This window comes from Equus przewalskii, chromosome 32 (assembly GCF_037783145.1).
Source record: "Equus przewalskii isolate Varuska chromosome 32, EquPr2, whole genome shotgun sequence".
Classification (NCBI taxonomy): domain Eukaryota; kingdom Metazoa; phylum Chordata; class Mammalia; order Perissodactyla; family Equidae; genus Equus; species Equus przewalskii.
Window position 1 is genome coordinate 9,828,651 of NC_091862.1, and position 21,591 is coordinate 9,850,241.

A 21,591-nucleotide genomic window follows, 5' to 3' on the forward strand; every position below is an offset into this window, starting at 1 on the left:
CATCACGGTGGTTTCTGCCTCCAATCAATCATAGGACTAGAAGCAAGGTGCCTTAACCTAGTCACGTCACTTCCCACAGCACTGACTTTGCTTCCATCTGTTCCTGCCTTTCTTTTTTGGATAAGTTTAAACAGGGATTCTCATAGGGAATAAGGCACAAGTAAAACTGATTTCTTAACAAAAGAACACTTGCCTTAATGGGAAAACGTGACCACCAAAGTCTGAACAAGGAAAAAGAAAAGCTGCAAAGCAGCCACGTACCTTTCCTATTTGGTTGTTTCTAATCCTCTGCACTTTTGAAAAACTGTATTTTTAGGGAAATGGAAACTGTAGTGTACATTGTTACAGGGTTCTCTCCCCCATCAGCTTCACCATAGAGCTGGCAGGTATGCGGATATTATTTGCAAGACATAAATATTAACAAAGATCTCACTTTGGCACGGTTATCAAAATAGCAAATCTGTGAAATTTCTAATTAAAACAAAACAAACCACATCCACACTACAAAAACCCACAATTAACAGGAACAAACAAAATAAATACCTAGGTTAGACTGATAATTTAAAAGTATATCCATTATATTCATAATGTATTAAATTGTCACTAAAAATATAGAAAATCACTTACATTTATAATAAAGTATAATAAAAGCCAAACTACAGCCAACTATTAAAGCTCTTTTTTTTTTTTTAATTTCTAGGGAACATATGAAAAAATACAGAACAAGAAAATCAGTTCAGTGGCTTCTTTTGAAGAAACGATACCACAGCCTTTCCTGTAGCACACTCCTAAGCAATTCCCTAAGTCTAATCAATCACATAGGATACTGAATGGTGACAGTCTCTCGCACTTGTAACTTGTAACTCCTAAACGGTCGGTATCTAATAGCTTCATTTCTGGGTAAGAGAAAAAGCATTCTGGTCCATTAATTCACCTACTCGCTCCTGGAGGACATTAACCAGCTCTGCTATTACGAAGACGTGAGTGTCATCAATGTCTTGAATGATGAACTTCTTCCCTAGGGCATTTGACTCATCCAAGTACAGCAGAAACTGCTTCATGGCAGGGTCACTGCAGAGATAAACACACGATGATGAGACACCTTGTTGTCAAGTTACACTGTGAATGATTCGAACTGAGCAGGTAGAATTTTTAGGATAATTTTTAAAAGTTCTACACTTACTCAACCCCTCACTCCTTCTCCGCGTGAAGTGTTAATTTATAGACATAGCTTCATTTTAGAACTGTTGGTGCAAGTTTAAGAGAAAGAAGCCAATGATAAGATTTAAAAGAATAATTTGTTACTGACAAATGAAAAGTAATGTTCAAAGCCTAGAATCACAAACCCTTTAACTGATTTAAACAATGCATTTCCTTACTTGTCCATGGTCATTACACTTAAGAACCCAACAGCTTTCACATCTTGCCCATGAAAGATTCCTTTACGAAACCAGTTAAATATTTAGCCCCTGTCCTAAAGCAGGCAGGAGAGGAAGTCAGATCTGGATTCAACCCCAGCTTTACCACTTCCTTGTGTGACCTTAATATGTACTTCATCTCCCGAAGCCTCAAAGGGAGCCTACGTGACAGACTTGTTACGGGAATTGAAGGAGAAAAATGCCAAGGGCAGCGTCGGCTTTCAGTGGGTACTCAAGTTTTTTTTCTTTCCTTAAAATTTTGAACCTCATAAATCTGAACTATCATTCAGAATCTTTAAAGGAAATCCTAACAAAATCTCTTTGAGAATACTGAGCTCAAAGAAGAGATCCAAATTCAATTCTATTTATTTGTGGTTCTTAGTTTGGAATGAATAGGACAGTCATAAGCGAAAGAGGAATACAATTTTGGATTTACAGAAATATGTCTCTTTCCTAAAAACCCTGAATCACAACAAAGGACACTCTTTAGATCTAATACACAATATGTGTTTAGCAAAAGATGAATGTAAGAATATCAAGTTGCATACAGATTTTTTTTTTAATTCTTAGAGAAAACGTAGTCTTTTCTAATCTTTTAGTTTCTTGAGGACTGTCAACATCAATTACACAGATAATTTAATTCAAAAGAGGTCACTATAACTTACTGAAAACAATAAAAATAAGTTTTATTTCTTCCAAGTACAAACTAAGTGTAAGTGAACCTAACAAAGGATTCTGTTCAGTCACTAGATGGGTACGGTTCACGGTGTATTAACTGTTAATAAAGTCAAGTCTTCCTGAAAAGATGGTTTCCTTAAGTACTTTCAACAACTTCTATTAAGGTAAGATAAGGACTGAGACCTGACTACTGGATTCAGAAAGTTACTGGCCCTTGGCAAGAACAGTTTCCGTGGTCACAGAAGAGAAAGCCTGACTGGAGTGGGTCTCAGGATGGGAGGAGAAAGGAGAGAAAGTGAATACAGACAAGTCTTCTGAGAAATTCTGCTACAAAGGGCAGGAAAATAGAGTAGGGGCTGGAAAGGGAAGTGGGAATCAGGAGTTTTTGCCCCGGGGAGGATGAAAGCATGCTTGTAATGCAGAGAATGATCCAGTAGAGAAAGAAAAATTGATAAAGGAGGAGAAAGAGGAATACTGCAAAAAAGGTGACTTTAGATAGGCAAGAGGGATGGGCTCCAGCTCCCAGGGAGAGAAGCTGGCTTTAGACAGGAGAAGGGACAGGTCACCTGCAGTATCTGGGCCCTCTTCTGAGTGCTTTTCTTTCCTCAGAGAAACAGGACGCAAGGTGAGGATCAGCTGGTAGTGAGGACAGGGAAGGGTTTTGACGTAAGAGAACTGAAGGTATGAAATGCTGTATTTCAACCATTCTAAGCAGCAAACTTCCCCCAACATTTTAATGTCTCCTAAATTGGAATGAGTCTTATAATCATGCTATAACTATGCAATAGTATAATTGGCAGTGATTTTCCTTAGAGGAACATACAATACTGGTAAGTGTTAAAATTGATGAAATCTTAGATTTGATGAAATATAACTGCTTTACCAGGAAAGTGGGAGAATAAAAGGATGGGAAACGAAGTAGGTTTGCTGGCTAGCATCAAGGGCCCACATGAGTTTAGCAGTCATGAATTTAAAGCGAGGCCAATCGGTATGCTTGTTTGCTTTTCTCCAGCCACTTAGAGCTGTGGCCGTAAAGGTTCAGAGTAGGTGGAGAGTGGATGGAACCAGATTTGGTTAGTGCGGCTAAATGAGGGGGAAGCAAGTTGAGAGTGTCTTTAAGACGAGCATACTGATGGACTGTGGAACCCAGGCTGGGTAAGGAGGAAAGTGAGGACGTTGGGTTGGTGAAGGACAGGGAAAAGGTGGGAGATCAACAGACCGTAGGTTTGGTAGAGTGGAAGAAATCAGAGTTAGGGCATTAGAGGGAGTGAGCTGGAAAGAGGAGGGGTGAGCAGAGCAAGGTGCCTGACCTGGAGATTCTGAAGAGATGGCAGTATTGGCAGGGACAGGTGTAGTTCTGTCCAGGCGAATGAGTGGCTGTGACAAGGTGGAGGATAAGCTCATTGGAACAGGAGGTCAGGGAACTGAGAGGACAGGGTATTGAAAGGACCAACCACATGAAATCACTAAGAATCTGAAGAGAACTAGTGCAGAGTGACAGGTAGCCTTCGCCACCTGCAGATGATTACAAGAGCAGGGTTAGTGGGTGGTCCAGTCTGATGGTATGAGATTCAGAACTGGGGTTTCTAGAGAAGAGGGAGGGAGAATTTCTGTAAGTAATGAGGAAGCCATGAGGAGTAAGGTAGATACTCATCCCATTTCTTTTTTTTTTATTAATGTTATGATAGATTACAACCTTGTGAGATTTCAGTTGTACATTTTTGTTAGTCATGTTGTGGGTACACCACTTCCCCCTCCGTACCCTCCCCCCACCCCCCCTTTTCCCTGGTAACCACCGATCAGATCTCCTTATCAATATGCTAATTTCCACCTATGAGTGGAGTCATATAGAGTTCGTCTTTCTCTGACTGACTTATTTCGCTTAACATAATGCCCTCGAGGTTCATCCACATTGTTGTGAATGGGCCAATTTCGTCTTTTTTTATGGCTGAGTAGTATTCCATTGTGTATATATACCACATCTTCTTTATCCAATCATCAGTTTCTGGGCATGTAGGCTGGTTCCACGTCTTGGCTATTGTAAATAATGCTGCGATGAACATAGGGGTGCAACGGACTCTTGAGATATCTGATATCAGGTTCTTAGGATAGATACCCAGTAATGGGATGGCTGGGTCATAGGGTATTTCTATTTTTAACTTTTTGAGAAATCTCCATACTGTTTTCCATAGTGGCTGTACCAGTTTGCATTCCCACCAACAGTGTATGAGGGTTCCTCTTTCTCCACAACCTCTCCAACATTTGTCGTTCTTGGTTTTGGATGTTTTTGCCAATCTAACGGGGGTAAGGTGATATCTTAGTGTAGTTTTGATTTGCATTTCCCTGATGATTAGCGATGATGAACATCTTTTCATGTGTCTATTGGCCATATTCATATCTTCTTTTGAGAAATGTCTGTTCACGTCCTCTGCCCATTTTTTGATCGGGTTGTTTGTTTTTTTGTTGTTAAGCAGTGTGAGTTCTTTGTATATTATGGAGATTAACCCTTTGTCGGATAAGTGGCTTGTAAATATTTTTTCCCAATTAGTGAGCTGTTTTTTTGTTTCAATCCTGTTTTCCCTTGCCTTGAAGAAGCTCTTTAGTCTGATGAAGTCCCATTTGTTTATTCTTTCTATTGTTTCCCTCAACTGAGGAGTTACAGTGTCCGAAAAGATTCTTTTGAAACTGATGTCAAAGAGTGTACTGCCTATATTCTCTTCCAAAAGACTTATTGTCTCAGGCCTAATCTTTAGGTCTTTGATCCATTTTGAGTTTATTTTGGTGTGTGGTGAAAAAGAATGGTCAATTTTCAATCTTTTGCATGTGGCTGTCCAGTTTTCCCAGCACCATTTGTTGAAGAGACTTTCTTTTCTCCATTGTAGGCCCTCTGCTCCTTTGTCGAAGATTAGCTGTCCATAGATGTGTGGTTTTATCTCTGGGCTTTCAATTCTGTTCCATTGATCTGTGGACCTGTTTTTGTACCAGTACCATGCTGTTTTGATCACTGTAGCTTTGTAGTATGTTTTGAAATCGGGGATTGTGATTCCGCCGGCTTTGTTTTTCTTGCTCAGGATTGCTTTAGCAATTCGCGGTCTTTTGTTGCCCCATATGAATTTTAGGATTGTTTGTTCAATTTCTGTGAAGAATGTTCTTGGGATTCTGATTGGGATAGCATTGAACCTGTATATTGCTTTAGGTAGTATGGACATTTTAACTATGTTTATTCTTCCAATCCATGTGCAAGGAATGTTTTTCCATCTCTTTATGTCATCGCCTATTTCTTTCAAGAAAGTCTTGTAGTTTTCATTGTATAGATCCTTCACTTCCTTGGTTAAGTTTATCCCAAGGTATTTTATTCTTTTCGTTGCGATTGTGAATGGGATAGAGTTCTTGAGTTCTTTTTCTGTTAGTTTATTGTTAGTGTACAGAAATGCTACTGATTTATGCACGTTAATTTTATACCCTGCTACTTTGCTGTAGTTGTTGATTATTTCTAATAGTTTTTCTGTGGATTCTTTGGGGTTTTCTATGTATAAGATCATGTCGTCTGCAAACAACGAAAGTTTTACTTCTTCGTTACCTATTTGGATTCCTTTTATTTCTTTTTCCTGCCGAATTGCTCTGGCCAGCACCTCCAGAACTATGTTGAATAGGAGTGGTGAAAGTGGGCACCCTTGTCTTGTTCCTGTCCTCAGAGGGATGGCTTTCAGCTTTTGTCCATTGAGTATGATGTTGGCTGTGGGTCTATCATATATGGCCTTTATTATGTTGAGGTACTTTCCTTCTATACCCATTTTACTGAGGGTTTTTATCATAAATGGGTGTTGGATCTTGTCGAATGCTTTCTCTGCATCTATTGAGATGATCATGTGGTTTTTGGTTTTCATTTTGTTGATGTAGTGTATCACGTTGATTGACTTGCGGATGTTGAACCATCCCTGTGTCCCTGGTATAAATCCCACTTGATCATGGTGTATAATCTTTTTGATGTATTGCTGTAATCGGTTAGCCAAAATTTTGTTGAGGATTTTTGCATCTATGTTCATCAGTGATATCGGCCTGTAGTTCTCCTTCTTTGTGTTGTCCTTGTCAGGTTTGGGGATCAGAGTGATGTTGGCTTCATAGAATGTGTTAGGGAGTTCTCCATCTTTCTCAATTTTCTGGAACAGTTTGAGGAGAATAGGTATTAAGTCTTCTTTGAATGTTTGGTAGAATTCTCCAGAGAAGCCGTCTGGTCCTGGACTCTTATTTTTGGGGAGGTTTTTGATTACCGTTTCTATTTCCTTACTTGTGATTGGTCTATTCAGATTCTCCATTTCTTCCTGATTCAGTTTGGGGAGATTGTAGGAGTCTAGGAATTTGTCCATTTCTTCCAGGTTGTTCAATTTGTTGGCATATAGTTTTTCATAGTATTCTCTTATGATCTCTTGTATTTCATTGGTATCTGTTGTGATTTCTCCTCTGTCATTCCTGATTTTATTAATTTGCGATTTCTCTCTTCTTTTCTTGGTGAGTCTGGCTAGGGGTTTGTCAATTTTGTTAATTCTTTCGAAGAACCAACTCTTTGTTTCATTGATCCTTTCTATTGTCTTTTTTGTTTCAATATCGTTTATTTCTGCTCTTATTTTTATTATTTCCCTCCTTCTACTGACTCTGGGCCTTGTTTGTTCTTCTTTTTCTAGTTCTGTTAGGTGTCGTTTGAGGTTGCTTACGTGAGCTTTTTCTTGTTTAGTGAGGTGAGCCTGTATTGCGATGAATTTCCCTCTTAGGACTGCTTTTGCTGCATCCCAAATGATTTGGTATGTCGTGTTCTCATTTTCATTTGTTTCCAGATAATATTTGATTTCTTCTTTAATTTCTTCAATGATCCATTGTTTGTTGAGAAGCGTGTTGTTTAGTCTCCACATTTTTGCACCTTTCTCTGCTTTCTTCTTGTAGTTGATTTCTAGTTTAATAGCGTTATGATCAGAAAAGATGCTTGATATTATTTCAACTCTCTTGTATTTATTGATGTTTGCTTTGGTTCCCAAAATATGGTCAATCCTTGAGAATGTTCCATGTGCACTTGAGAAGAATGTGTAACCTGCTGTTTTTGGATGAAGTGTTCTATATATATCTATTAAGTCCATCTGGTCTAATTTTTCATTTAATTCTATTATTTCCTTGTTGATTTTCTGTCTGGATGTTCTGTCCATTGGTGTTAATGGTGTGTTGAGGTCCCCTACTATTATTGTATTGTTGTTGATGTCTTCTTTTAGTTCTATTAAGAGTTGCTTTACAAATTTTGGTGCTCCTGTGTTGGGTGCGTATATATTTATAAGTGTTATGTCTTCTTGGTGGAGAGTCCCTTTTATCATTATATACTGTCCCTCTTTGTCTTTCTTTATCTGTTTTGCTTTGAAATCTACCTTGTCTGATATTAGTATAGCGACACCTGCTTTCTTTTGTTCATTATTAGCTTGGAGTATTGTTCTCCATCCCTTCACTCTGAGTCTGTGTTTGTCCTTGGGGCTGAGGTGTGTTTCCTGGAGGCAGCATATTGTTGGATCTTGTTCTTTGATCCATCCTGCCACTCTGTGTCTTTTGATTGGGGAGTTCAATCCATTTACATTTAGAGTGATTATTGAGACGTGGGGACCTACCACTACCATTTTGTGTCTTGTTTTCCGGTTTTCTTCAGTTTCCTTTGTTTCTCGTCCCATGGTTTAATCTGTTCTGATGTAGAGCTGCTACTCTCTGTTGTTGTCCTTCTACTTATCTCCTCTGCTCTTGGTTTTGTAGCCCCTTTCCTTTTTTGGATTTTTCAGGAATGAGGGTTTTCCTGAGGATTTCCTGAAGAGGAGGTTTTGTGGCAATGAACTCCCTTAATTTTTGTTTATCTGGGAAAGTTTTTATTTCTCCATCGTATTTGAAGGATATTTTCGCTGGGTAGAGAATTCTCGGCTGTAGGTTTTTGTCCTTCAGATTTTTGAATATATCATTCCACTCTCTTCTAGCCTGTAAAGTTTCTGCTGAGAAATCTGCTGATAGCCTGATGGGGGTTCCTTTGTAGGTTAGTTTCTTTTGCCTGGCTGTCCTTAATATTTTCTCCTTGTCGTTGACTTTTGCTAGCTTCACTACTATATGCCGTGGAGTTGGTCTTCTTGCATTGATAAAGTTTGGAGATCTATTGGCTTCTGTCACCTGAAGATCCATCTCCCTCACCAGATTTGGGAAGTTCTCAGCCATTATTTCTTTGAATAGGTTTTCTGCCCCTTTCTCCTTCTCTTCTCCCTCTGGTATACCTATAATCCTTACGTTGCATCTCCTAATTGTGTCTGATAATTCTCGGAGAGTTTCTTCATTTCTTTTAAGTCTTGCTTCTCTCTCCTCCTCTGCCTGCAACAATTCTATATTGCCATCTTCCAAATTGCTAATTCTTTCCTCCATATTATCGGCCCTACTGTTCAGAGCATCTAGATTTTTCTTAATCTCCTCTATTGTGTTCTTCATTTCCAATATTTCTGTTTGGTTCTTCTTTATCGTATCAAACTCTTTTGTGACATAGCTCCTGAACTCGTTGAGTTGTCGGTCAGAATTCTCTCTTAACTCAGTGAGTATTTTAATGATGGCTGTTTTGAAGTCATCATCATTTAGGTTATATATCTCATTTTCTTTGGGATTGTTTTCTGTGTATTTGTTACTTTCTTTCTGTTCTGGAGATTTAATGTATTTTTTCATATTGCTTGATGATGTTGATTTGTGCCTCCGCATGGAGATAGAGTTTAGTTGCTCCTTTCACTTGTTTCAGCTGCTGCGGTGGGGGGAGCAGCTGTTTATACTTCACCAACCAGGAACCCTGTCCGTAGTTGCTAACTGGGCCTGGGCCCCTCTTCGTAGCCACAGTGGCCCTTTGGATTCCCTCCTCTGCCGTGGGGGCCGTCACGGGGGGCTTCAGGCTGCAGGGGGCTACTGTTGTTGCCCACCTAGATGCGCTCTCTCCTTGGGGTCTGCAACGGTGTTATGGGCTTTTCCAGCGGCCAGGGGTGGGATCACTTATATTTGTCGCTCCGTTGCTGTCGGCACCCACCAAATCTCACTTGTCCTCTATGGGTCGCAGGAGAGCTATTGGCATCTTCTACAGTCTGTGGTTAGTACACCTAGCTATGCTGCTTTTGCCCTGGGGTCTTCCAGCCTTGTGGCTGGCGGCTGGGTGCCTTCTACTGGTGCTGTGCAGAGGCTTTCCCTAAGGCTTCTGTGAGCCTGTAGGGTTTCCCCCTAGGCTACTAAGCTGGGTCTCTGGAACTCTCTCCAGCCCCAGTCCTCTCCGAGATCTCCGGCAATCCCTAGCCTCACCGGGTGGGCAACGGCAGCTGGGGGTCACCCCGTCCTCTGGGCTTCTCTCCGGGCCTCTGCCGGGAGCTCTGAATGCTCAGCGTGGCCCCTCTGCTACCGGCAGACAGAGAGTTTTGTCTGCTGCCTGGCGGAGCTCCGGCGCTTCCCCTCCGGGTCGCCGGACCCGCCTTTGAAAGTTCCCCCGCCCCGGTCCTCTCCGAGATCTCTGGCAATCCCTAGTCCCATGGGGCGGGCAACGGCAGCTGGGGGTCGCCCCGCCCTCTGGGCTTCTCTCCGGGCCTCTGCCGGGAGCCCTGAGTGCTCAGCGTGGCCCCTCTGCTACCGGCAGACAGAGAGTTTTGTCTGCTGCCTGGCGGAGCTCCGGCGCTTCCCCACCGGGTCGCCGGATGCGCCTTTGAAAGTTCCCCCGCCCCGGTCCTCTCCGAGATCTCCGGCAATCCCTAGTCCCCGGGGCGGGCAATGGCAGCTGGGGGTCGCCCCGCCCTCTGGGCTTCTCTCCGGGCCTCTGCCGGGAGCCCTGAGTGCTCAGCGTGGCCCCTCTGCTACTGGCAGACAGAGAGTTTTGTCTGCTGCCTGGCGGAGCTCCGGCGCTTCCCCACCGGGTCGCCGGATGCGCCTTTGAAAGTTCCCCCGCCCCGGTCCTCTCCGAGATCTCCGGCAATCCCTAGTCCCCCGGGGCGGGCAATGGCAGCTGGGGGTCGCCCCGCCCTCTGGGCTTCTCTCCGGGCCTCTGCCGGGAGCCCTGAGTGCTCAGCGTGGCCCCTCTGCTACTGGCAGACAGAGAGTTTTGTCTGCTGCCTGGCGGAGCTCCGGCGCTTCCCCACCGGGTCGCCGGATGCGCCTTTGAAAGTTCCCCCGCCCCGGTCCTCTCCGAGATCTCCGGCAATCCCTAGTCCCCCGGGGCGGGCGTCTCTCTGGGACCCTCCGGGCGCCCCGAGCACCAGGCTGGGTCTCCCCGCCAATGGCGGGGAGAGACTCTCCCCGCGGGCTCAGGTGTGCAACTCCAAAGTTTCCCTCTGCGTTTAGGAGTAATTGCAGGGGGTTTAAGTAGGGTTCTGGTCACCTGTTTCCACCGTCGCTCCTCTGTTGTGTTCTCGCTCCTGCCCTAGATGTGTGTGGATCCTCTGGGGGCGTCCGTTGGAAGAAAGCCGCTTGCGGGTACTAGGCTGCCCGTCGGGGTCGGAGAGTTTTCACCTATTTCCACATCCTCCCGGAGGAAAGTCCGTCCGCCTTCCGATGTATAGTCGCGTGGGTGTCTCAGACGTCCTGAGATGCTGTCTGGATATCCTTTGTCAAGCGATAAGTGTCCAAATAATTGTAGACTCGAAGGGCGAGAGACAAAGAGGACTACTCACGGCGCCATCTTGGAATCCACCCCCATTTCTTTTTTTTTTTGAGGCAGACTAGCCCTGAGGTAATATCTGCCAATCCTCCTTTTTTTGCTGAGGAAGACTGGCTCCAAGCTAACATCCACGCCCATCTTCCTCTATTTTATATGTGGGACGCCTACCACAGCATGGCCTGCCAAGTGGTGCCATGTCTGCACCCAGGATTTGAACTGGCGAACCCTGGGTCACCGAAGCCGAATGTGTGCACTTAACTGCTGGGCCACCAGGCTGGCCCCCCTGCCCCCAATCTCATTTCTTGACCTGATGGTACAAGAGGTATTAGAACAAAACGTCACCAGTTGATAGGACTGTGGGAGAAGCAGTGTGCTCAGGAGAAAGCCAGGTGCTGTTATAGCAAAAAAAAAAAAAGGGGGGGGAAGGGCGGTTTGAAGGAAGGAAAAGTGCAGAGAAGAGGCTGAGGACACAGTGGACTCTGCTGCTGACATCTCACTACGTCCTAGAGGGCAAAGTGGAAAGAATGGAGGGGCGGTGGGTAGGAGATGAAATTTAAAAAGCAGATGTACAGGGCCATAGATACGTAGTGTCAAAGGGATGAGGGATGGCCTGGAAGTCTGTGGCTTTCTGGGTGACCGAAAGCAGGAAAAGTCGGGATAATGGGCATGAGAATGAGGGTCTCAAGGCAGATAATGACATGAGACTGAAAGGCGACAACAGCCACGGAGGCTGGGAGAGAGAATTTAAGCAGATGCTGAAGATGTCAAATCTCACATTTTCAGCAGCTCCCTAGTTTTGGCAATTACACAGAATAAAAATGTAAATAAGAAATTTCTGTAAAGAAACAACACACTGCACATTGAGAAATCTCACTGAGGTGAACAATTTTACCGATTATGGACGAGCAGGCCATGAAACCTAAAATTACAAAGAGCTTACAGGGCAATTCTAGCAGGAAGGTGGGGTAACGCGGCAGGGTGAACAGGGCTGTTTCAGACGATATTATGGAAATGGAAACGAGGAGGCCCGCGGATGGGGAAACCAAAGCTTCAGCTTCTACGGAACTATGGTTTTCCTGCTCGGACTCATGAGAAAAAGGCACCTGTTTCCCTCAACTTTTCCATGCCTGTACAAATAAAAGAGGGGTGGTGGGCTGAGGTGGAGGAGAAAAGGAGAGTAAGAGTGACAGGAGTGGGGGGACAGACGCACTCCTCGGCTTTAGTGCTCCACAGCTAGGCCGCTTCCTCCTTGCCCCACAATCAAGGGAGGAGGGAGGGCCCACCTTTCTCGCTCCCGTAGTGACCGCACCCCCTTCACCGGCCAGGCCCTTTCTGTCCTGGACTGTTTCAGGTCCCACAAGAATCTCAGTATTTTCTATAAAAATCACAGAGGTTTCTTAGAAAGATATACTTTACAGGACAGGAAGAACAACAGTTTTTTGTTAGTCCTTTAAAATAAATTTCAGGTCCAAATGAAACACAGTGATGAGGACAAATGTGAACATGATAAAAATTGCTGTCCTGATCTGATATACTATCTTGTTACTGTTTGAACTCAGTGCGTTCACAGATGACACCAATTTACTCTAGTAATTGGCTGCTACCACAGGTATCAGAGATAGGGTTAAGCAGTTATGAAGACTAATGTCATATCTCTAGAAATTTTCTAAATGACATAAATTTACATAATTTCAATGAAGAAAATGCTAAACAATTGAAATGAAGAAGTGCAAGGGAACAGTCTGTGCTTTCAAATTTTTCCATTGGCAAACCATCCTTGCTATTTTAGCCAGCTCTCCCAACACCTGCGTTTCACATTACTTAATAGTTTTCTTTAAATTGCCTTTAAATCAACTAACACTTATGCTTAACTTCACCTGGTACAAAATCACCAGTCATCTTGAGGTGTTTGCTTTATTTTTTCTCAGATAAATTAAACTGGTCATATAAAAAGTATTTTTGTGTTCTACCCATGCCCTCTCCACCCAAATCTGTGCTCTACTCCAAATCATCTCAAACACCAATGGCATTCCCGAGACCTGGACAAACAGTGCTAACTGACAGACGAGAGGAGGACTGAGAAAATGACCGGTCAGTGAGACACTGAAATAACTACTTCTAATGTCGACTGCCTCAATTAAACTTATTGAAAGGAAATGGAAAGCAGTCAATTTGACACTGAATTCTCAAGCAAGTACCTGAAATATAATCTGTAACGATTGAAAAAGACACTCAAAGTTTAAGGGACATTTCGTTATGAAATGCAGAGGGCCTGGAACACCTTGCCTGAATGAATACAGGGCTATTCTACTTCTACACGTTTCTGGGAGAACCTACTGGCAGAAAAAAAAACCCAAACCAAGTGACCATATCCATACCTGGTCAAAGTCCTGGGGTCAGGGCTGGTGAGCAGGAAAAAAGGTCTTCGCCCCGGAAATGTGAAGGGCAGGTACCATCAATCAAACCCCCTCTAAAGAACCTTATAAAATATGATTCCATAAAATACGATTCTAAATGAGTATAAAAAATGATTCTAAAAGGTATTCCACCATGAAGGGTCTATCAGGATGATGCAGTTTGCTCTAAGAGACCACAAAATTAACTGGCCAGTTGGACAAAGTGGTCAGCACTGTCCATCCAGTTAGAACGATACTCTTGGCTTAGTCAATGGTAAACTATCCTTCTTGATGATACTCAGCCAACAGATATAATTACTTAAAAATTTTCAAAGTATTTCTCCATAAATTCTGTACGTCTTGAGAATAGAATGTTTTAGAAAATTGTTATTGAATGTGAAATGGCTTTGTTCATTTAAGTTTACTTCCCTCTGACAAGCGTTTTCCAAACTGTTCTCTGAATTTCGGTTCCGTCCAGCCTGAGATACAGGTACCTACTTTAGGGTCTGGCATACTGGAGGAGCTCCATCAATATGTGCTGCATGAGTAGGGTCTTAAGAGAAAGTAAGGGCCACCACAGAGGACATTAAGTTAACCAGAATGACGTGTCTTGATTTCCCAATAAGACACATAATAGGTTTTACTGTTACAAAGACACAAGACTCTCAAGAGAGTACAGTCATACAATGCTTAATGATGGGGACATGTTCTGAGAAATGCGTTATGAGATTTCATCATTGTGTAAACATTGTAGAGTGTACTTACAAAAACCTAGATAGTTCAGCCTACTACACACCTAGGCTATAGGGTACTAATCTTATGGGACCACCGTCATGTATGGGGTCTGTTGTTGACCAAAATGTTGTTATGCGGCACATGACTCTACATATTTCAGGCACTGTTCTGGGTGCCCGGGAAACTTCAGTGAATGTGGCCCTGCTAAGCGGCAAAGGCTCACAAAGGATATACAAACACGGTGAAAAAACAGAACAAAGGTTAGACTGGTTTTGCCTTAGTTCTTAGTTGCTTTTCACATACAACATAGGTTTAGAAACCAAACCCACAGGGATAAGGCTGGTCTAATAATACCTATGTCTCCAGATTCTTTGTTATTGTGCTGTAAACTGGCTGGAATTTGCACCTATACAACAAATCTTCTTGCTGAAGCACTTGCCAAAACAACTGTGATAACTGTCACACCAGGGCTCTGCTCGAGCACCTGGAATTGGACTCAGACGTTCATTGGGCATATGCTGCTTGCTTCAGTAACTGCTGTGGTTGGCTCGATTTGGGAAAATGCTTGGTGTGAGGCTGGCAGCTGACAGTGGTAGATCTCAACACAGAGGAAGTTGTCACCAATCTCAGTTTGACATAAAAATACAAATTCAAAAACAAAAAACTTTAATTTAGCTTTAGATTTTGCTATGTGATAAGCCTTGGGAGGAGAGAATCTTACTATATCCAAGTATCTTGATTTTCCAATTCACCGATAGTTGGCCTACATGGCCACCATTATACTCTGGTTTCTTTACTTCTTTATTGTGGACTCAAAACCGGTTAAAAGGAACTGATGGACGTGGATTTTAAATAAGGCAGTAAGCTAAGCCATTCTAAGACAGGTGTCACATTTAGACTCCCTTCTTGAACCAGGTCATACAGGTCTAAGAAGTACTTTGCTGGCTGCCTGGACTGAAGATGCGGAACAGCACCACCTAGGCTTTTATAGACGACCTTGTATGATAACATGACTGGAATTTGGAGAGAGAATCACTGGGACAAGGGAAGAAGTTTCAGGAGACCCTTAAGTGGTTCACCTATAAACTCCAGACTTATCAAATTCTGTACTCTGATACACCCAAATGCTTCATATAATCTATAGATATTATGAGATAATACTGTATTATTAATCTTCTCTTTCACATCAAATATAGACATGAGGGAAACTGCAGGACTTTCCCAACTATCATCCTGTTCTTTCTTTTTTTTTTTTTAAAGATTGGCACCTGAGCTAACATCAGTTGCCAGTCTTTTTTTTTTTTCCTTTCTTTCTTCTTCTTCTCCCCAAAGCTCCCCAGTACAGAGTTGTATATTCTAGTTGTAGGTCCTTCTGGCTCTGCTATGTGGGACGCTGCCTCAGAATGGCCTGATGAGCAGTGCCATGTCCGTGCCCAGGATCCGAAGTGGCGAAACCCTGGGCAGCTGAAGCGGAACATGCGAACTTAACCACTTGGCCATGGGGCGGCCCCACCATCCTGTTATTTCTTAGGCTTGGAGCCTTTTTGGAAAATTTGTATCTTTGGGAAGAAGGATACCCTTCGGAAAAATTGTGCAGGCTACACTTTATAACTCACCATGAATCGAAAAATTAGTTTTGCAAGAATAGTATCCATCTGCAAAATAAAATGTAAGCGGTCCCGGTTCAAAACAATTCTCCATAGAGGAACTGACTAGCAAACTTAAGCTTATTAAGTGCTTCTCAAGCTTAAAACTGCACTGTGACAAGACCCTTTGTACCCACAATTCTGGTTTAGATTTGAGAAATAAACTTTTTCATTTCTAACAAGCGCCAGATGATGCTGTTGCTGCTGGTCTGGGGATAACATGGAAGACCAAGGTGATGGGGCGCCGTTCGAGCCCAGGCAGATTCAGAGCCTTGCTAACAAGCCAGCAAGCTAGCAGAGAGGTCGCCCAATCAGGAAAGAAAACACACCTGAGTTCCTCTTACAATCCTGTACTCTGTCTTCATGGCTAAACCGAAGGCTTACCAGCGAGATTTTAATGAGCTTCCCAGAGTCTTGCTCCTTAAAATGCAGCCCAGCCATCACTTTTCTCAAATTAAAATATAGGTTCAATACAATCTCAACCATCATTCCAAATAGATTATTTTAGAAATAGGCTAAATTATTCCAAGGTTATTCTCAAATACACAACGACGACAAAGGAAAAAATGGATGTGGGATGGGACAAGGGAGACTAGCAAGGGGAGTGCAACTATGTGATTCAAGTCATCACGCATCACCAGGGAATAAATGGTGTTGGACAATTATTCAGCTATTTGACCAACAAAAAAGCTCATTCGTTCTAGATGAATGAAAATTAAAACATCAACAAAAACTCTTAAAAAATACAAAAACTCTACAGGAGAGGTGAATATTCATCAAATCCAGGGTGAAGATTACACTTAGGAGAATCAGAAGAAACAAAAGGGAAAAAAATTGATAGCTCACACTGTGGGTATGTATCCTCTGTGTTAAGACCAACCAGAAAAATGTTTCCATTAATTATGACAAAGTTAACAAGAACAATACAATACAGAAATTAGCCTAGAATCCTTCTCCAAAAGACAAGAGAACAGTGTGTGTAGAACTTCCGGGATGTAGACCCGTTTGCTTTCTTAAGTGAATACCTGTCCCCTCTCTACCAGTTTATTCTTCCTCAACATACATTCTAGTCTCTCACATTAAAACAACAAAAATAATAAGAACCAGAGTCCCTGACCATATCCTTCTTCTGCTACCAACTCATTTTTCTATTCCTTTGCTCATTACCACAACACAACTTCTCCAGATTGTCCTACTTCCTCGCCTCCCTTTCAAAGCAGTCCAGTCTGGCATCTACCTACCTCTCCATTAAAACAGCTCTCATAAAAATCCATGACCTCCAGTGTGTCTTCATCTTATTCCACCTCTCATCACCACCTGACACTCACCTTCATGAAACATTCTCTTCCTTAGCTTCCATCCCACTTAACCGGCCGTTTTCTTCTTAATTGCCGTTTTTGGTGTCTCCTCTACCCAAACTCTAAAGTTGCACTACTCATAAGATAGCCCACCAGTCACATGTCACTATGGAGTACTTGAAATGTGGCTACCGTGTGAGATGTGCTGTAAAACACACTGGATTTTGAAGCTTTAGTATGAAAAAAGATGGTATCAAGTCTGAAGTGTTAGTGGGGACTTTGAAGACTTAGAACATGTTGAAACGTTTTGGATGTGAGTTAAATAAAATATATTCATTTCACCTGTTTCATTTTACTTTATGACGTGGCTACCAGAACATTCAACTACATATGTGGCTTATATTATATTTCTATTGGGCAGTGCTGCTCTAAACGCCAGAAGTATCTTAGGGTTTGGTCTTGTTCCTCCCTCAGCCTTGCTATCACAGTAAACAGTACCATCATCCACATAATGGCTCCTATTAGGGGCACAGAAATGTAGACAGTAGTATTTTCAGACAATGGGAGTGTCCGCAGGGTAGGATTCCCAGATGAGACAGAATTGTTTGGTGGAGCAAATAAATAAGTGGAGACTGAGCAAGACTGGTCCAGCAGTACAGGTTTTCAGACTGGGTGATAACTAAACCCTGAAGAACTCAGCTCTGCCCATTAAATTTTCTAGTTTTGCCTCTGGAATGTGTGTCTAGTTTAAGACATCTTCAACTGGCTCTCTTGTTTTCCTTTCTCTTTTTTTTTAAAGACCATAGTTTGTAACGAAGACTAAGGCACATCATAAAATTCTAGTCAATCTCTGATGGTTTGAGAATACAAGCACTGATCCTCTAAAGAGGGTTAATTAAAAAACATGCTGCCTCGGACTAAAACTTGTTGGAAATAATGCCAATTGCATCAATTCAACAGAGAAATTGAAATCTGGCACCAGGAAGAAACATAGCAACAGAATCTGTCCCACTTGTTATTAAGAAAAACGAAGTTGAGAAAATTCAAAGACTTGATTCATTTAGATCTTAAAGCAAAACAAAAAAACGGGTTTTAAAAAGGTATGCATGTAACTCAAGATTCAACATGAAGATTTAGAACTCATTAAGTATCAAAACTACTAACCATTCTATAAGCACTCCTTTCAAGACGTTGACCATCTTTTCCCAGTCAGAAGGTGGAGACGACCTTAAAAATGCTAACAAAAGGAATAAGGTGACATAAACTTCAAAAACATCAACTTAAATATACTTTGGTGATTTACCTCTCAAACGAGGTGAAACATTAAATGTCAGGAGTAAAGATTTAAGTTTATGAAAGAAAACATAGATATTCTGATCTTTTAACAAAGTTAAAATGAGTCTACTTAGAATACTAATAAAGCATAAATCTTACTTGCAAACAAATACTACCCACTGTCAGTCCCAACGAAGGCCTAACTCCACAACGGTGTGCCCAACCCAGGTTTAAAACACGTGCATCAGTCAAAATATTTCTTTCCCCACCCAAAAATATAATAAAAGATAAGATCCTGGGAGGCAGGAATTACAGAATGGTAGCTGTGAAAAGGGTCTTAAAAATTATATAGCGAGTCGGACCATCTTGTTTTTCAGATGAGATTGAACCAAGAGATTAAGCGGCAGCTCCGGGTCAAAAAACCCCGAAAGGGCACAAGGCAAGTCGACTTCCCGATATTGCGTTCCTTTAGCAAGCAATCACGTCCCCAGAGGATGTGGCTTCTGTAGGAAGGGAACCCATCCAGCGCTCGCCAAGGTGACCCTTAAACTTCCAGACCTGGGCGCGGGGCAACGCCTCCCCCAGGGAAGCGCACGGTTCAATGACCGCCGGGCGACCATGCGGGACACCGCCCCACACCCTGGCACCTGAAGGACAGGCTTCTGAGTCACTCCCCGCGCCGCCTTTCTTCGGGACCCCTCCGCCTTCCACATACCCGACTCTCCCCTCTCCAAGAACCGACGCCACGTACCTGCGCCCACACACCCAGCAGCTCCTCGGCGTCGCCGTCTAAGTGCGCCTGCGCCGGCTACGTCATCGCGTCAGCGCCGCTCTTGTGGGTGGAGCGCGCCGGCGGGAGGCGGGGCGTGGGCTGGGCCGAGGGGGCGGGGCGGGCCGGGGGCGGGGTCACGTGCCGCCAGTCACCGGCTGGAGGGCGCGGGGTGGGCTCCCGGCCGAACGGGTCCGCGGTGAGCGGCGGGGGGCGGGCCGAGTCCGCGTGCCGGCAGGTAGGAAGAGAAGGGTGGGCGAGGGCGCCGGCGAGGGGCGTGGGGAGGGCGGCGACGGGCCGCGGCCGGGACCCCCCCGCGAGGTCGCGCGGCCCCCGACTGGCCCGCTGACCCGCCGCCGGGTGTGAGGGCCGCTCGCTCAGCCTCGGCGGCCCGGCTCTTCTTCCCCGGTCGCCGCCCTTCTCTGGGTCCTCTGCGAGGCGCAGAGAGCACCTGCCGGTCCCATGAGTGCGGGCGGGGTAGTCACGGAAAGATGATGACCAGGAGGAGGAAGGACTCTCCCCATTCAAATCGGAAGCTTTCAGACCGTGGCTTGTAGCTCTGCCCCGGGAGTTCGGGTAGGTGGGATGCTGATTAGGTCTCTGAGCCCGGTCATTTTAACGCGAAAGATCCCAGGGGGTTCTAAAATTAATCCCTTTCCCAAATTGTGACCTGTAGTCTCCTAGAGCTCTCTGTTTCTCCGATTCTTTTTACCAGTGGAGATAGGACGTTCTTGCTTTCTGTACGTTAAATTGTGCTTCCCCAGTTGAGCTTCTGCTGATTGTTACTTCGTGTGTTCACGTGATCTACGAACCTAGCTCTTCCATTTATTTCCCTGTTTATCTCTCAGTCTTTTTCCTCCCGTTGGTTTCCATATTGTTGAGCACGCTCTCTCGCTCCCTTTAATCTGCCTCAAGTCTAGTTCCTCCCAAGTATCTTTTCTTTTTCTTCTTCTTGAATGTATTCTTCTCCTTGAGCGTCTCTGCAGTTCCCTTACGTGGAACCTCCCACTCTCTGGCTCCAGGTGCTGGCCTGGTGCCTGCATGTTAATGACCTGTGAGTACTCTCCACGCCACCTCTCAAACTGAACCAGTTCTCATTTCACCCTCATTTCAAAACCTGCTTTTCTTCCTGTGTTTTTCCGAATCGTCCAGATTTAAAACCGCCGTCCATTTATTCTACAAACATTTTTCTGCACCTAATATGTGCCAGATACTATGCTAGACACTGGAGATACAATGGTGAACAAGCAGCTAATTATAGTGGAGGAGAGAGGCGCTAAAATGAATTAGCAAGAAGGTATCAGATGGTGATGTGATAAAGAGACAAAGGGCTGCTTTGGTTCTGGGGGTGTCAGAAACGGCCTTCAGTTCAGGCGGATTTCTAAATTAAAAAAAATTGCCTTCTATACACCAGCAATAACGAGCTAGGAATTTTAATAATAAAGATACTGTTCATAACAGCATTCAAAACTAAAAGTATCTAGAAATAGATCAAATTAAAGCTGTATAATCTTTTATGGAAAAAAATTATTATGCTCTATTGAAACACAAGAAAGAAAACTCAAGAAATGGAGAGCTATACTGTGTTTATGGGTGGGCAGACTCAATCTCATAGAGATGTCAGTTTTCCCCAATTCTACATATTCAGTGCAATTCCAATTGAAATTGCTATATGGTTTTTCATGGAATTTGAAACGCTGAACCTAAAATATATTTGGAAAGGTAAAGGACCAAGAATAGCTAAGTCAATTTCGAAGAAAATGAAAATCCCTTTTTCTCAGATAGCAAAACTTAATATAAAGCCGTAATAATTAAGACTGTTGTTTTAATTACTAGTATTGGTTCAGGGATAGAAAAGTAGACTCGGAACAGAATAGAAAGCCTAGAACCACACCCACCTACCTATGAGCTTAGTATACTACTAAGTGGTATTATAAAGCAGGAGGAAAAGCATAGAGTGTTCAATAAATGATACTGAGGTATGTGATATCCATATAGAATAAAGACAAGATTAGACCCCTACTTCACACCATTCACAACAGTAATTCCAAATGGATTAAAGACCTAAGTGTGAAAGGTACATCTGTAAAACATTTAGAAAAAACCATAGAAGGCTATGTTGTCTCCAGGAAAGATTTGTTTGTTTTATTAGGGTTAAATACATATAACATAAAATTTACCACATTTTAACCACTTTTAGATGTACAGTTCAGTGGGATTCATATTGCTGGGCAGCTGTCAGTTTATCTCCAGAACTTTTTCCTCTCTCTGGGAGGGATTTCTTAAGTTACAGAAAGCACCACTGAGGATGCTGTTGCATTACTCCAAATGGGAGATGACGGTGGTGACTTGAACTAGAGTGGTAACAGTGAAGATGGAGACAAGTGCATGGATTTGGGATATGTTTTGATGGCAGAGAACAGGAATTCTAAATGGTTTGGATATGAGGTGAGGTGAAAACAAGGAATCAAGGGCAACATCTTAAGTTTTTTGCTTGTGCTATGAGGTATGAGATTGTTTAGTTTTATCATCAAAAACTATTTACCATTTGTTTGGTAGTGATGGGGAAGATGAGTGGAGGAAGAGTTTGGGGAGAAGAAAATAAAGAATTCTGTTTTGGATAGTTAAGTTGGAAAGGCCTGTTTGATATCCAAGTGGAAATGTTCTACAAGCTGTTGGATAGATGAGTCTGGAAAGGT

The 21,591-nt window shown here is 43.2% G+C and overlaps 2 protein-coding genes across 7 annotated transcripts in view; one reads left to right on the forward strand and one right to left on the reverse strand.

Annotated features, from left to right (window-relative positions):
• Window positions 1-669: 669 nt before the first annotated feature.
• Window positions 670-18,983, reverse strand: GTF2H5 (general transcription factor IIH subunit 5). Of its 3 annotated transcripts, none has more exons than XM_008543365.2 (3): window positions 18,875-18,983; window positions 18,013-18,085; window positions 670-1,071 (listed from the first exon to the last, which is right to left on the reverse strand). In XM_008543365.2, exons 2-3 carry the CDS (start codon window positions 18,045-18,047, stop codon window positions 891-893), a joined length of 216 nt encoding a protein of 71 aa, XP_008541587.1. In that variant the 5' UTR covers window positions 18,048-18,085; window positions 18,875-18,983; the 3' UTR covers window positions 670-890. The 3 variants fall into 3 exon arrangements, with proteins under 3 accessions (XP_008541587.1, XP_070459186.1, XP_070459185.1); XM_070603085.1 differs by having other exon boundaries at window positions 18,771-18,901; XM_070603084.1 differs by having other exon boundaries at window positions 18,839-18,893.
• Window positions 18,984-19,009: 26 nt separating this feature from the next.
• SERAC1 (serine active site containing 1) overlaps window positions 19,010-21,591 on the forward strand; it is a 52,988-nt gene continuing 50,406 nt past the window's right edge. The window contains exon 1 of one of the 4 annotated variants that reach the window (XM_070603080.1): window positions 19,010-19,130. The gene's annotated coding sequence lies outside the window, so the exon portion shown is untranslated. Of the gene's footprint in view, window positions 19,131-19,165; window positions 19,469-21,591 lie in introns of those variants that run through there. The other 3 variants (XM_070603081.1, XM_008543366.2, XM_070603082.1) reach the window with 3 other exon arrangements.